General features: G+C 34.1%; 7 protein-coding genes across 7 annotated transcripts; 5 read left to right on the top strand and 2 right to left on the bottom strand.

Annotated features, from left to right (window-relative positions):
- The first annotated feature begins 331 nt into the window (after positions 1-331).
- NAEGRDRAFT_78666 (uncharacterized protein) lies at positions 332-1,089 on the top strand. Its single transcript, XM_002680509.1, has one exon. The coding sequence runs from the start codon at positions 482-484 to the stop codon at positions 1,058-1,060; it is 579 nt and encodes a 192-aa protein (XP_002680555.1). The 5' UTR covers positions 332-481; the 3' UTR covers positions 1,061-1,089.
- Positions 1,090-1,115: 26 nt separating this feature from the next.
- On the top strand, positions 1,116-2,480 carry NAEGRDRAFT_46849 (uncharacterized protein; the record flags this gene model as incomplete). Its single annotated transcript, XM_002680508.1, has 1 exon — positions 1,116-2,480. The coding sequence occupies one exon, from the start codon at positions 1,116-1,118 to the stop codon at positions 2,478-2,480; it is 1,365 nt and encodes a 454-aa protein (XP_002680554.1).
- A 7-nt stretch (positions 2,481-2,487) lies between these two features.
- NAEGRDRAFT_5260 (histone H3) lies at positions 2,488-2,953 on the bottom strand (the record flags this gene model as incomplete). Its single annotated transcript, XM_002680361.1, has 3 exons — positions 2,488-2,553; positions 2,602-2,671; positions 2,715-2,953. Coding segments are annotated over 3 exons (375 nt in total), but the record flags the coding sequence as incomplete, so codon positions are not given.
- Positions 2,954-3,747: 794 nt separating this feature from the next.
- Positions 3,748-4,503, top strand: NAEGRDRAFT_64106 (uncharacterized protein; the record flags this gene model as incomplete). The annotated part of the gene is made up of 1 exon (XM_002680507.1): positions 3,748-4,503. The coding sequence occupies one exon, from the start codon at positions 3,748-3,750 to the stop codon at positions 4,501-4,503; it is 756 nt and encodes a 251-aa protein (XP_002680553.1).
- A 2,197-nt stretch (positions 4,504-6,700) lies between these two features.
- On the top strand, positions 6,701-7,986 carry NAEGRDRAFT_46847 (uncharacterized protein; the record flags this gene model as incomplete). Its single annotated transcript, XM_002680506.1, has 2 exons — positions 6,701-7,352; positions 7,517-7,986. The coding sequence occupies 2 exons, from the start codon at positions 6,701-6,703 to the stop codon at positions 7,984-7,986; spliced, it is 1,122 nt and encodes a 373-aa protein (XP_002680552.1).
- Positions 7,987-10,776: 2,790 nt separating this feature from the next.
- Positions 10,777-13,154, bottom strand: NAEGRDRAFT_78664 (uncharacterized protein; the record flags this gene model as incomplete). The annotated part of the gene is made up of 2 exons (XM_002680360.1): positions 10,777-12,314; positions 12,755-13,154. 2 exons carry the CDS (start codon positions 13,152-13,154, stop codon positions 10,795-10,797), a joined length of 1,920 nt encoding a protein of 639 aa, XP_002680406.1. The 3' UTR covers positions 10,777-10,794.
- Positions 13,155-13,651: 497 nt separating this feature from the next.
- On the top strand, positions 13,652-16,280 carry NAEGRDRAFT_78663 (adaptor-related protein complex 3 protein beta subunit; the record flags this gene model as incomplete). The annotated part of the gene is made up of 2 exons (XM_002680505.1): positions 13,652-13,789; positions 14,017-16,280. 2 exons carry the CDS (start codon positions 13,652-13,654, stop codon positions 16,210-16,212), a joined length of 2,334 nt encoding a protein of 777 aa, XP_002680551.1. The 3' UTR covers positions 16,213-16,280.
- Positions 16,281-16,358: the final 78 nt, after the last annotated feature.

The following is a 16,358-nucleotide window of genomic DNA, read 5'->3' as shown; positions in this document are numbered from 1 at the left end:
CCAAAGATCAAAATATTGCAAAAGATATTTCAAATTTAATGGATATTATTTTGAAATTGAGAATTGGAACGAGTAAGGGAATGGATTTCTTCTCGCCCAATGTTTCGAATAGATCTTCGTCTAAACTGAATTTATTCAAAAAGAATAGAAATTCAACAACATTGGAACAGTTAGTGTTAACACCATCACAACCTCATATTTTCTCCTGTTCGAAAGTCACAAGTATGTCCCATAACCAGCTTTTCAAAAAGAAAAAGTCCATCAAGATGAAACTCAAAAACTTATTCTCTTTCTAACTGCAACCAATTACTCATTGTAATCAATTATTTACATTGATTATAATATGATTGGTAAACTTTCTAATGCAGCTCGTCCATTGAATCCAAAATCTTTTAAATTTGGCAAGTAGCAATTACATTCGAAAGAAGCGAACGTTTCAGCAGATCCATGGATCTCATACTCAAAAACTGAAAAAAAAAGCATGCATTTCTCACACTTATTCATCTGTTCTTTCTGCATATTACTCATCTTCATCTCCACAACTGTCTTCTCTCAGAATTGTTTCATTGAAAAGGATGGAATGATCATTGATTTTTCCAAAGCTGACAATGGCACCACTGGCCACAAAATTATTGACACTCTTCACTTGCCAGGAAATTATTACATGCTTAATTTGTGTAAGCCAGTAACTTCCACCAATGCCTCATGCTATGCCACCACCAATCAAGGACAATTTCAAATTGCTTTCATTGACAATTATTTTGATCGATGTTTTGGTATTGGAAAACCTGGACCCAGAATTTCACTTTTCGATCCTAAACATATTCAAAATGGAGTCATTGTTGAATTTGATATGTTTGTGAGTTTGGCAGGTGAATTACATGGAGCCAAATGTTTCCTGGTTTGTGATGAGGATTCAGAATTTAAGGGATTTTACATTGGAACGAGTAAAAAGACTTTTAAGAAGGAATTTACTCATGAATTTAAGATTGTTACACGATATGCGTGTCCAAGAAAGAAGGAGAATAATCGACCAGTGAAGATTTTATCCAAAAATTAATATTAAATATATTTATAAATATTAACTATTTAAATATTAAAATAATACAAAAAAAATGGCAACACAACAACATCGTCTTTCACCTTCCGATCGTGAACATCTACTCTCATGGGAAAATCATAATGATGATGGGAAACCATTGATCGGCATGGATGGAGGTTTTACCTACATTTCCATCATTGAACGTTTGCCAAAGATTCTTCAATCCATGATTGAATCCAACAAGGAGGAACAGTTACTACAACAACATCCCGAAATATTGCACAAGTTAAAAGCATTGGAAGAGGAATTAGTTGAAGGAGATGTTTGTACCAAGTTGAGAATTTCTCTAAAGGCTGATCAAGCTGTTGATGATGAGAATGTGAGGGCTGATTTGGAAAATTGGGCCAAATATGAAAAGATGTTTGGTGTTGAGGATAAAAATTGGTTGGAAATGACTTGGTTCTTCGTGGAGAATTACTTTTATAGATTGATTTTGGATATTACTGAATTTTGGAAAGCTGATTCACCATTGTTGAGATGGGATCCTTTCGGTAATCAAAAGAAAAAGTCTTTAGATGTTGTTTTTAACTCCAAGTCTGAAAAGACTGTCGCTCAACAATTTTGTGAGCTGTTGAGTGAATTGCCAACCGAAGGAGATAAGATATTGAGTCTTGTGAGAGAAAGTATTGTATTGAGTTTGTGGGGAAATCAAGCCGATTTAAGCTTGTCAACTGGACTTCAAAATCATACCGAAAAGTTTAAGAAGAGTTTAGAGGAAAATATCTTGTCAAATGATTTGACAGAGGTTGTTAAAATTTTGGACAATATCAAATTGAAGGAGAAGGGAACAAGACATTTGGCCATCATTCTTGATAATGTTGGTTTAGAACTTGTGAGTGACATGTTCATGGCTGATACCTTATTGAGATTGGACTTTATTGACAGTGTTACATTCTTTGGTAAATATCAACCAGTCTTTGTGAGTGATGTTACTGAAAGAGATTTCCAACAAACTATCTCACGATTCGTAGATCATGAAGGTATTATTGGTGAATATGGCAAGCGATTCTCTCAATATATTGATAATCAACAATGGAAATTCAAAAAGCATACCTTCTTTACTTCTCCACTCGAATATACCCAAATACCACAAGATTTGGCCAATGAATTGAGAAATGACTTTGAATTTATTTTCATCAAGGGAGATGCAAACTATAGAAGAACAATCAATGATGCCAAATTGCCAATCGAACAAGATTTTAATCAAACTTTGCAATATTTCCCTGCCAAGAATGGTATTTGCAGTTTGAGAACAATTAAGAGTTACTCACTGATTGGTATTAAGGATATGGAAAAGTTTAATAGCGTCAAGGAAACTGTCAGCAATTGGAGATATAGTGGCGATTATGGTCTTGTTTGTCTTTCATCCAGAAAGTAAACTACAAGCCCAATAATCTTTTTATGAGTTGAATATCTTTTTTCATCAATGTTACTCTACCTGCATGAAGAGCCTAAGAAGGATCATTAAGAAATTATTTTAATAATTTAGAAAAACTTACACACAAATAAGAGTCCTCAAGCAAATTTACAAGGTAATGTTCTGCAGCTTCTTGCAGAGCTAACAAGGCACTTCATAACTCATTATAGGATATTATAATAATTAGAAACTTACTCTGCACTGAATCTGAGAGGATCATCTTGTCTCTTAGAGTTTGCAATTTCTCTCACAAGCCTAACAAAATTAGCTTTAGGAATTAACAATTCGACTCCTTTCTGATACTTTTTGATTTCTCTCAAAGCTACTGTACCTTTCTTCCACTTTCGAGGCTTCTTCACAGGTTTCCCTCTGCAATTAATTGATTTCTTTGGGGCCTTCTGAGGAAATTGTTTGATAGATTTTCTAGGAGCCTTCTGAGCATATAATAACCTTGTCTTTAACCCGATCTGATTATTCTTTGGTTGAGTGACAATCTCTCCATGCCTTCTTGTTTCCAATGGTTCTTGCTGTTCTTCTTCTGCAATGGCTTGCTTTCCTTTCTCATCTTCTTGGTGCTGATCGGATACAGGGAATGAAGAAATCATTGAATTATTCTCACTCATATCCAAATCATCTTCGAATAATTCCTCAAAAGCCCTCTCCGAAACTTCATTCTCACCAAAAAACTCTACATCAAACCTTTCAAAGCCTTGCTCACCAAATTGTTGATCAGTTGTGCTCAACTGAGGTTCCCTCAAACACTCTTTCATCTTTTGAGCCATTTTTTCTGTATTGATTTTTTCAAAATTTTGGCGCCAAAAATTTATTAACTCTTTAATTAACAAAAACAAAAAAAATGATCAAAGCCTTCGGAATGAAATCCCACACAAAATTTAATGACTCTAAAGTGTGGACAGATGGGATTGAATACGAATGGGATGTTGTGGAAATTAGGCCTTTAATATTTCCTCATCCAGAAAATAATTTTTCTCCTTCCGAGATTGAAGCAAATGAATTAATACGAGTTTCGTATATTTGTTGTGGTGGAAGTAATCAAGCCCCTAATTATTCAATGTTTCTGTTTGAAGGAGAGGAGAGTGAATATTTTGTGATAATGGGAGAGAAAATGAAGTTTAGTTCACTGTTACCCGAGTTGAGCAACTGTAAAAGAGGTCAATTGATGAAGAGAGTTGTTTCAAATAATGCAAGATTCATATTATTTGAAATGATGGACGGATCTTTGTTTGAATTCGATACTCAAGCATTGAAAATGAACAAATTCTTTATCTCGCACAGTTCATTAATTCATTGTGTTGGAAGTGGAATCATGTCAACCTGTTGGTTAGTTCAGACAATTGATGGAACTATTTATGAAAAAGAAGTTGATACTGAAGCATTCGACATCGGATTCCCACTTCCTGATTACCAAGTGAAACAATTTTCTTGTTGCTCAAATGGTACAGCCCAATTCATTCTCTTAAAAAACAATAGATTGTTCATTAGAAATATTGGATTTGGATTTATGAACGAAGGAAACGCGTACCAAACGAAAGAGCTTAAATTATCGTTCACTTGTGAAATCAAAAAGATTGATACAGGATTTGCTCACATTGCTCTACTATTGGAAGATGGCCAAATATTCTGTCGAGGTCTAAATTCTAGTAATCAATGTGGATTATCGGTTGGAGCGTCTGGTCCAGTAAAAGAATTTCAACGTATTCAAATTGAGGGGCCATTCAAAGATGTGTACTGTACTAGTGTGTCAACTGGTGTAAAAACGGATACTCATTTTTGTATTGCTCAAATTCCACAAGAAGCAATTAATGATGAACAGGAAATTATTGTATGTGGTCCTTGGCATGGCTATATCTATAGAAAAACTTTCACAGTTGCTAAATCTCCAGAAGAAATATTTTTCTTTTCACTACTTAGACGTCAATTGAGTAATTCAACATTTTACGATCTTTCATTCATAACATTCTGAATTCGTAATGATCCAACACTCCAGTGAATTGAAAGGTTTTATAAATGGTTCAAGCTCTTCTTGACCAATAATCAAGCTCCATAACTGCTCCAGAAGAATTCCTCCCTAACTATTCTATATTGCTAATTGATTTATCAGTTACAATAAAAGGTAGTTTAGGATAGTTTCGTATTCCAAGTAACCTTTGAAATACTAATTACATTGATAGATACAAATGCTCATCGATAAATCCAAGAAAATATCGATCTCCACCAACAACGCATCCAAATATTCCCAGAGTAATTAAATTCAACAATCTATAAATTAAAATTCTTGTAAAATAGGAACATCCACTGATTGAATTGGACAGGGTCAAAACCTTTGGAGAATTCGCAACCAATGCTTGTAAAGATCCATTACTGTACACTGCAAATGATCCAACTCCACCAAATTTGGAATACTGAACTCGTTTTCTTATATACCATGCCTCAATGAATGGTCCAAGGAGGAATAAAGCGAAAACATTGATAACTTTCAAAAACCAATACAGCAATTCTGTATACAAACCACAATAAATACTAAACCATCTGAATGAGTTTTTTTCTGAAAAGTTTTGCCACACTACTTGTGATTCATATCTTCCATCATTTTCGATTGGTTTCCAATAAATTCTTTCATCAATTCTTGAAAGATAGAATCGATGATAGAGTCCAAGTGCTCTCCACAATCCAAACGTGTAAAAATTACAAAAATTATTTAAAAAGTGAATGAATGGGATGGTGCAACATGCGTCTGAAATATGCAAATCCAACCTTCTGTTTCCAACCCTCATTCTTCTTACATTGAATCTTGTCATTCTCAATATGAAACAACTGTCAAATATTCCACAACTAAGTTTTCTAAATGGCCAAAACAATAACCAAAATATTAAAATAGCACAATCTGTAAAATTGACATCGAATAGTCTATACCTGACACGAGTTTTCCATCCTGGATCAAGAGTAACCTGCGCAAGACGTGAATACTGTTGGTCAATTAGTTCACTCTCTTCACGAGGTCCTAAATTAGCCGAATGAAGGCAACATTTAAAAATCCACAAGGCACCACAACTCAAAATCATTGGCAGCACAAGACATACCAAAAACAGAATAAACACTGAAAGTACAATAATCACAATAACCAAATTACCATATGTCTGCCAAAAATTGCCATCTGTGGCGAATTGAAAAATTGATGCAGGAAGATGAATAATCTTTTCATTTTGGATTAAAGCATTAACTTGTTCTTCCAATGTAATTACAAGTGAATGACGATTCTTATAATGATTGTGAAGAAATGGTGTAGTTGACAATGTCAATGATGAAGAAATTGGTAAATTGACCATTGAACTTTGCGTTGCTGCTCCTGCTGTGAAAAGGGAAAAATTAAAGAGCGAAACCAAGAGTAGTACAGCAAGAAGCTGACAAGTTGTTTGTTTGGAGGCATTGTTTTTTTTTATTGGTTTAAATTGGTGGTTTTTACAATTCGAATACCTTTCAAGGTGACCACTTGCTTCTTTTGATTCCCATTTTAAAATATTAAATATTTGTGGGAAATATTGTGATGATCTTTGCAAGAGATGTAACAAGCTACAGTATAGCAACATACTAGCAATACCAATGTTGGTGGAATATGTGGTTTGTTATTCGAAATCGTTCGAAACTTTTCTCTTTCCGTTATTAAGTGTGTTAACTTGATTAAAATACAGTTTCCGTCAAAAATATTTCCGATTAAAAACCGAACACAGCATTGAATTATTTCTAATAAGTAATAGGAATTATTGTAACAAAATTCGAAACTAATTATTAATTTCACTTAGGACGAATCAAAACCTGTATTTTGAAGCTTTTACTGTAGACATTTTACAAAATTAGAGAACAGAAATCAGCAAACATTTCGGACTTTTCCTAATTAATAGCGGATAAAAAACATTGTAAACTAAAATCACCCCATGAACATGCAAAACGAATCACTGCCAAGGAACCAACCCTTCTACTCAACCAATTGAATTGCTTCCGAAACTCTTCAAAATCCCACAAACTCAGCTTTAGATTCCCGCTCTCAACAAACCAAAAAAAATAGAAAAACATCAAACTCTGGCTTACTGAGGTTTTTTTTCATCATTTTTCGGTAAAAGATAAATTGAGAAAAAACAGTTTAAACAATTATGGATGGATCAATGTCGGGTGGGTTGGATGGATCAACAACTCAGCAAGATGATCAGAATGTTGAATTGAAGGATCATCAGAATACAAATTCCATTGAAGATGATGATACTAATAAGAATAAGAATAATATTGGTGATGGTAATGATAATGGTAATGGTGGTAGTGATGGATATTATTGTGTGGTGAATGAGGAAGAATTGGGAGAAAAACAATTCTTGCAAAGTTATGAATTGAATGAAGAGAATTATGCAATGTTTAAAGCTGTGATTGATAATTTTGATCCAGATGATGGTCTGAAAGATCAGATGAAAGAAAAAAAGTTGAGAGTGGCTGATTTTACATTCGAGTTTGTGGAGAGAAGATTTAAAAAGTATCACGCTCAGGATAAATATGCCACTTATCATTATCGAGAAGGTTTAACAAATGTTGGAATTTTACTTGGCATGACGCTTTTAATTATTGGATTTTTATTGCTTTCTGCTTTGCCTATTTGGGCAATTGAAGGTGGAAATGAATATTTGGAGAGAATTCGAAATAACGGGTCGACCTTAGTTGAAAATGGTACTTTGGTGAGATTGGATAAGTGGACATATGGAAATTCTGTTTACTATTGTCTTGTGACATTTACTACAATTGGTTATGGTGATATGGCAGCTTCAACTCGTAAGTATTTCATAGTTTAAAGTTAGGGATGACAATTTTACAAAACAGCTGGTATGTATTAATTTTACATTTAATTCTTAACAGTTTGACAGGTGGCAGAATTTATATTGGTTTCTTTGGATTAATTGGTATTGCAATTATGGGTACCTTGCTTGTAACAGTAGGTAAAACCACTACAGGATTTGTAAAGAACATTCTCTTGTTAATTTCTATGGGAATTTACGCACTTGTTGGACTCATAAGGAAAACAGACGTGAAAATGAAGAAAACTGATTTGGTTTATAGAATTCTTTTCAGTTCATCAGTTCAATTAGGATACTATACATTTTTCTGGTTGGCCTATGCCTTTACTTGTGCTGCAATTATGATGGCACTCGAAGGATGGACTTATAATGAATCTGCGTGGTATGTCTTTGTGACCTTGGCAACAATTGGATATGGTGATTTCTATCCTACAACTCAAGGAGGCAAGATATTCTTCATGTTCTTTGCTATTATTGGACTTGGGTTTGAATCTATCATGATTGGATTAATTGCAGAAGTTATCGTCGATTGGATTCACAGCATTAAGAAAAAGTTCAATGTTTGGAAAAGAAAGAGGAAAGAAAACAAGAATAAAGCAGCAACACATTAAATGGATTAATTACCAAGAAGAGCTTGATAATTGCGAACAAGAAATTAGACATTACTAATGAGATATGATAATCTATAATTTCCATTATTACTTGTGGAAGGAATATTAAGATTAAAATGATAGAGTGATGTGCAAACTATCTATCATTCCAAATTAATTAAACCAACCTTCCGATTATTTAACTTTATTGTTCTCATCACAGGAGACAAATAATTTCTAATTTACTGATGCTACTACATCCAACAATTTCCGTTCGATAATAATTTTACGTGACTGTGTGACAATATAATTATTTTCTAGCAAAAGGATTCATCTCTCTCAAGATGGTTTTTAATTCAGTAAAAAAGTGTCCTCCGAAATCCTTCACCTTCCCTATATTTTCAGGTTTGGTCATGTTCACTTTTTGTGTTTCAGTCTTGTGGACAAATTCTTGAAATTTTTGATTTGCAGCCAATCTATTTGCTGCTTCCTTCTTCAGAACGGAAATGCCCATATTGATGAGCTTTTGCAAAAAGCTGTTATTGACTGGTATCATTTTTTTTAAATTGTGATTTACATTTGAATTTAAATTATTTACTTTTTATTTTATTTAATAATTAATTTTTGTTGGAGGAAATTATTCGAGGGCAAACAAGGCATCATTCTTTGAATCGGTTTCATCCAAATCATCCAAATCTTCTTCTGTTTCTTCTTCTTCATATTCTTCATATTCTTCATCATGTTCAAATGCAATTTCATATTCAAAATTAGCACTTCCAATCTTTTGATGTTTGAATTCTTCAAAACTACCAGCTAATGAGGAACTAGCACTTGTACCTTCCTTCTTTCTAATTGGAACTGATTTACCAGTACCAGCATTACTTGATGATCGTACACGGAAATCCTTATTAACACCACCCTTAATTTCCTTGAATTTATCAGCTGGAACTTCTGCGCCCATAACTTGAACAACTTCACGAGCATTCAAGCTACCTAAACGAGCACATTGTTCCATACTATATCCTTGAATATATCCATACAAAAAGCCAGCAGCAAACAAGTCACCAGCACCAGTTGTATCCAATGGGTGTAAAACAACTTCTTCCTCAGACAATTGGTGTCTATATTTTTCTCCTTTCCCTGATGTTTTACCTGATGTGGTTCCTTCCTTGACCCAACAACCATCCTTGCCCATCATTACAATAGCTACACGACAGAAACTTGCCAAATAATCAACAGCTCCTTCTGCATCCTCATATCCAAGTAATTCACGAGCTTCCTCAGAGTTACAAAAAACAATATCCACATAATTGGAAAGATATTCCAAAATCAATGGTTTAAATCCTCTAGCCAATTCAAAGCTTCCCAAATCGAAACTAATCATAGCACCAGCATTTTTAGCTAATTGAATAGCTCTCAATGTTAATGGTTGATTATAAATGGCATAACCTTCTACGTGTAATAATTTAATTCCTTGGAAATCACTTGGAACTAAATCATCAGCAGTCATTTCCAATGATGAACCCAAGAAGGCTCTCATGGTACGTTGGCCGTCAGGAGTAATAAGACAAATGACTTCTCCTGTTCTAGTAAGAGGTGACATAGACATGAGTGGGAATACGTGACGTTTAGTCAAGTGGTTTCTGTAAAGAACACCAAGTGGATCATTACCAATCTTTCCGACAAGAGCACATGATTCTCCCAATCCAGACATTCCCTTAATTGTATTACAACAAGAACCACCACTACAGATATAACCACGTGGATATTGACTCAAACTACGATGGAAATTAGCTGTCTTTGGTGAATATGCAGCAATCAAATGATTATTACTATCTTTTGTTGGTGTTCCATTTGGAATTTTAACTCCTGATTTCACGGAAGAGTTGGTAAACATATTATTTCCACTAGGAGATATATTTGGGTGATCTAAACAATGATTACAGTCATATTGAAGTAATTCTGAAAGTTTTTGTAAAAATGCTTCTAATTCTTGTTGAGTTTCAATGAGTTGTGAACCACCTTTTTCTTTAATACCGAGAGCTTGAAGAGTTTGTTCAGTGACAAAGAACATCTTGTCACTTTGATTTTAATAATGTTATTGTTGCCATTGTATAATAACATATCATGATATGGCATTGAAATAAACCACAAATTCATTCTACTACTTTGCAAAGTATTAATACTTACAGTAAAGGCTGTCCGAGACCCAAAACATTATATGGTTGTTTATGGGATGATGAAGCAATATTTGGAACGGTTGTCATTGTATGATGATGTAAATATTATTCGGGTTTAAAAGATGACGATATTATATTATGGAGAAAATGTACAATTCTTCTTAGCTTATCAAACTAGTAGCAGTATTAGTAGTCGAGTAGTTATATTAAATATATATAAAAAACAAAAAGATGTTGTCTTTTGGGGGTATGATGATGTAACGGCAAATAGACCAAAGGGGGAAATTCAAAAAAGAAGAACTAACTTCGTCTTCTACTGCCTCCGTGTGCTGCGTGAGAGAGAGTTGTGAGTGAGGATTTTTTTCGGACCAAAACAGCCATCACGATGTACAAATTAATTTCTCGTTTTCCTCAGAGAGGTGGGGACTTGAAAAGAGTTTGAGAAATTTGTTGAAGAGATTCTCTATGAATTTGTCGATTGAGATAAACAGTTTAATTTTCATTGTGATGTTACTACTGGAAGGTTGATGGTTTGTGAGGAGGGATTGTAGTGGAACATGAAGAGAAGTTTTTTATTATTAAGAGATATCAAGATTAGTTCAAATTATGCTACTGTGGTAAAGACTTGTTGAAAAAAATTGGTGCTTGTTTATTTCTTCATACCAATACTGAGCTTATTATACAAGTAGGTGCCAACCAAATCCTTCTTTGGTCTCTTGATTTGATGTTGTGTGAATGGCACGAGTTGTTGTTCACCTTTCAATGCACTACAACAGGCAAAGATAGCCCATGAAATTTCCATCAGGAATTCACGTTGGTCTTCACTTTGGTGAACAGTATTGCATGACATGAAATATTGAGCTACCAAATTACTAGTGTCTGGTCTGAGTTGTGACTTTTCTTCGAGAGAGATTTCTTCCACAATTGTTCCTCTACGAGAAGCATCCATAGAAGAGCTATCACCATCATCATCGAAGGAATCATCATAGTTGGTCTGGAGAGTCTTTTCCTTACGGAGTTTACCCATGACTTTTTGAGAGAGATTCTTCTTCTTTTTCTTATCATCATGTGAAAGATAGGTATGTGTTTCAGCTTCATCTCCATTAACTTTGGAACCGGATGATACTTTTTCTTCATCCATATAAACTGCCAGACCGTATGGTTTCTTCTTCTTATCCTTATTTGGAATAAATCTGGCACAATCCATCATGGCTACAGCACTCAGAGGATACATCTTGATATGCTTTTCATCAATATCCTTTGAGAATTTCATTGTATAGAATTTGGAATCAGTCAAGACGAAAACTCTCTCCTGTTTCAAACTCTTTCTATTAATCTTTGTAATCATCCACGCCTTGACAATTTTTTCATTGGATGCAAATTTCTTAAATCTAGCTTCCAATTGTTCAACTGATTTTTCAATCATGACTGATTGCTCAGAATTTGGTTTCCAATAACGAAGATCCTCATTTTGTAAAATTCTAATCAACTTGGAAACATCTCTCTTTTCCCAAATATGTGGATGAAGACATACACGTCTCAATTGTTCAATTTTATCCAAATCCGAATCACTAGCCAATGTATCAGGATTAATGTGTGACATTGAGGTAGAACTTCCAATCAAATCGTCATCATCCAAATGCTTAGGATCATAGACGTATGACATTCTTCTTAGTGGTGGCTTGGATTTTCCAGTTGTTAAATCATTAGGAGAGATTGGAGTGGTGGCTGAATTTGGAGAGCTCATAAATGTTTGTCTGGAGAGAGCACTTCTCTGTTGAGCATTTGGTGAAGAGCTCAAAATGACACTGCTACCTCTACTGAGTGGTGAAGTGGAGAGTTGAGGGCTTGATTTTGAAGCTACTCCTCCAATCCCACTTTGAATTGGCATGGATTTCATGGATTGATTGGTTTTTTGTTTTTGATTTGAAATACTACTTGTTTGTTTTTCCAATATTTGTTGATGAGTTTCCAACAATTCATCAAAACTCTCCTCAATATGTTCATAAAATGTACTCGATGCAAGTATTTCCTGAGTACTGGCATTAATCATATACAGTAAATGACCTTCATGTTCATCAGAGAGACCAACCATTGTTTCCTCTCCGAGTGTTTCCTCTTCAGATCCTTGATCTCCTCTCTTGAGTCCTCCTGCAAAAAAGTCAATACCTGTTGTTTGTTATTGTGATATGGTTTAGTTAGTGTGTTGTTATTATTATTATTTGTCAACCATTCATTGTCATCATTATAATCAAGAGAAGTAACAAGTAAATGGTGTCATTATCCACAATTGTGATTCAAATTGGAATAGTTGTTAAATGTTTGTGAATAGAATGTGTCAATGATGATATTTCAATATAGAGAGTAAAGGTATTAGAGACGAGGTTATTGTTGTTAAAAAATTCCATCAAATTTCACAATACCGATTTGTAAATTGTCATGCCAATAAAATCAGTGTTTCAACAATTTTGTTTCGAGAATCATGTGTTTTGCACAGCAATACATTATCAATAATAGACAACCACATTTTCACAGAATCATCAAATATAAATCATCAGAAAGACAATTCGCAATCATTGAATATATTAGATAAGCACAGCAACACTTACAAATAACATCTACCTGATCATTAAATATAGTTCTCTGTAATTTATCTTCGGAAATGTATCTCATCACACCTTTCCTCATATTTTCATATAAAGATGGTTCTTGTAATATTTGAATAGCATTCTCAGCAATGGAAAGACCATTAACAGGATATTCTCTGATTAAATCTCTAATACTAGACCAATTTACTATTAATTGGAGTGGAGGAAGTGTTGCTGAAGATGTAGATGGATTTGACGAAGTTGAATTGTTTGGAGAAATACTTCCTCTATCTCCTAATAATTGATTGAGTTTCTCTTGGTAGGGAATGAGAAAACGTTTTTGGATGATTTGTTCTGCTTGTTGCAGGATGGGTTCATAGTTATTGGAAGCATCATTAGAGGAGGTTGATTGTGTTGGCATTTATTTTTTAATGATTATTGGGTCATTATGTTTGACAAGTGACTCAATTAATACGATGTTATTGTCAGCCAAACAGTTATGTTAAACAAGCACAGCAGTTTAACAATGGATAATCTAAACCTGGCAACCCTGAACACAATTATCTTAGGTCAACAATATTTCCTACTCATTCTTCAAAATATTAATGAATTAATTCATGATTATCTGTTTGAAGCACAGCTTTCTCATTGTTCTTTATAAACAGTTCTGGTTGTTAATTTAGTTTGCTAATATTTGTTATCTCTTCCTTCAACTTTCGGAAGAACAATATTTCATCTAACAATAAACATGTTCTCAGGCAATGTTGAAAAATCTTTCACCTTAGGCAGCCAGCACTTATCTTCTAATTGGCTATTGCCAAGTGGCAAAATTTTCTAGTCGTTAGAATTGGGAGTTGGAAGCGGAGTCGTGTTGCATCAGCAAAGATTTATTTTTTAATAATTATCAGTTTTTAAAAAATGTCTTACACAGGAGTTTTGGGAGGTGATAGTAAATACTTTAAGGAATCGAATACAGCCAAGTTCGATGAGATTACCAAACAATTGGATTCTAATAATTTCAGAGACAAGTTGGTTGGTATGAAGAAGGTTATTGCTGTAAGTGAAGATTTTTTAGATGGTTTTTTTGATGATGGTGCTTTTGTGTGGATTTTTTGATGATGATTGTGGATAATATGATAATTTGACTGATGACTAATTGTACTTTATCGTTTTGGATCTTGTTATTGATGATCTTGGTGATATTTATATATCGTGTTAACAACAATATATAATTTAATTGTTCATCAAACAACAACAATTTAAATAATAATTAAAATATATAGATGGCTTCATCAGGCAAGGAAGTCGAACCTCTCTTCCCATACGTTGTCAAGAATTGTATTACAAAGAATGTTGAATTGAAAAAGTTAGTGTACATGTATCTTGTTCACTTTGCTGAACAAAAACAAGAAGAAGCATTGCTTTCAATTAACAACTTCCAAAAGGATCTTGATGATAAGAATCAATTCTTGAGAGCTTTGGCTTTGAGAGTCATGTCCAGTTTGAACGTACAAGATATTACCACAGTTATTCTTGTCGGAATCAAAAAGTGTCTCCATGATATGAGTCCATATGTTAGAAAGGCTGCTGCTCTTGGTATTATTAAAGTATTTAGACAATCTCCTGAAGAATTGGCTGTTGAATGTGCCGAACTAATTGGAGAATTGTTAAAGGATAATAACACAATGGTTTTGGGAGCTGCTGTTCACGCTTTCAATGAAGTTTGTCCAACAAATTATGAATTGATTCACCCTGTATTTAGAAAGTTATGTAGATATTTGGTTGATTGTGATGAATGGGGACAATGTTCTATTATGCAAATGTTGTTGAGATATGGTCGTACTCATTTCCAATCACCATTCAAGGGAGAAACTTATAAGAAACGTGCTTTCTATGATGACGAAGATGATGAAGAAGGAGATCATGATGGAAACAAGGAAATTTTCGATGATGGATATGAACCAGGAGCAGAAATGGAACTTGATCAAGATCACAGATTATTACTCAGATCTACTGCACCACTTTTAAGAACTAGAAACTCTGCAGTTGTTTTAATGGTTGTTAATTTACATTTCTACTTGTCACCAAGACAAGAATTTTCATTGAAATGTGTTACTCCACTTTTGAGAATTTTGAGATCATATCGTGAAAATGCTTACATTGTTTTAATGTCAGTTTCAACAATTGCTAGAGAAAGACCAGAAGTTTTTGGTAACCATTTGAAGGATTTCTTTATTTATGCTAGTGATCCAGCCTATGTAAGAAATTTGAAATTGGAAATTTTGTCACTTCTTGCCACAGACGAAACTGTTCATAGTATTTTGAAGGAATTTAGAACATATGTTAAATTCCCAGAACAAGATTTTGTTAATAATACTATCAAAGCTATGGGCAGAGTTGCTTCAAAGATTCCAGAAGTTGTTGAATCTTGTATTGGAACTCTCATGAATTTGATTACCAAAGGTTCTGAACACATTGTTGCTGAATCTATTATTGCTATTCACCAATTGCTTCAACAAAACCCAGAAGATAACAAGAAGATTATTCTTCAAATGGCTATTCTTTTGGATGATATTAAGGTTCCAATTGCTAGAGCAAGTATTGCTTATATGATTGGTGAATATATTGAATATCTTCCATCAGGAGGTGTTGGTATTGGTGTTGCTGCTGATGCTCTTCGTATTTTAGCTAAAGACTTTGTTAAAGAAGATGACTTGGTTAAATTGCAAGCATTGAATTTGAGTACAAAACTTTATTTGAGTTTAGAAAGTACTGGAGATAAGAAATCAGAACAAATTAACATGTTAATTCAATACGTATTGAATTTGGCTCGTTACGATCAAAGTTACGATGTTCGTGATCGTGCCAGATTTATGAGAAATATCTTGTTTAATCCAAAGGGAACAACAAGTACACTTCATGAAAAGTCGGACGAAATCTTTGGGTCATCAGGAAAGAAGAATTCTGTTTCTCTTAACAGTAAATTCGTTGAAGATCGTGCTAGATTCTTATTGGGTTCATTATCACACATACTCAACCACTCAACATCAGGATACACTCCTCTGCCCGATTTCCCAGTTGAAACACTCAACTATGAGGAAAGAAATGTCGTGGCTGCTACTGATGGTCAAGCTGATGTTGGTGCTATTGGAGAAACATCTTCTGAACTTTTCACTGGAGATATTGATGATTTCTATGGAGAAGAAGAAGAGGAAGAAAGTGAAGAATACGAGTCCGAAGAAGAGGAAGAAGAAGGTGACGATGATAATATCGACAACTTCTATGACAGTGAAGAGGAAGAAGAGGAAGAGGAGGAAGAAGAAGAAGAGGAAGAGGGTGAAGAACTTGAAGGTGAAGAGGAAGAGGAAGAGGAAGAAGAGGAGGAAGAAGAAGAAGAAGAGGAGGAAGAGGAAGAAGAGGAAGAAGAATTCTTACCACCACCAAAGAAGGCCTCTACTTCTAATTTGCTCAAATTCTAAACTTGTAACTATTTTGTAAATTCTCTGTGATATTAAATTGTACCAAACAATAATTATTATTATTTAACAACACTGAGACTTTCTTTTGCAAATGGCTCCATAATCTCAAAGATTCAATCACATTCTGGATAAAATCATTTCCCTCC

The sequence above is a fragment of the Naegleria gruberi genome (genome assembly GCF_000004985.1).
Source record: "Naegleria gruberi genomic scaffold NAEGRscaffold_9, whole genome shotgun sequence".
Taxonomy (NCBI): Eukaryota; Heterolobosea; class Eutetramitea; order Acrasida; family Naegleriidae; genus Naegleria; species Naegleria gruberi.
Note: the sequence above shows the minus strand (reverse complement) of the source record. Positions and strands in the feature narration are given on the sequence as shown.

What these genes read in the sequence shown, in the direction of transcription:
- NAEGRDRAFT_78666 (XM_002680509.1), top strand. Translation starts at nt 482, where the DNA reads ATGCATTTCTCACACTTATTCATCTGTTCTTTCTGCATATTACTCATC.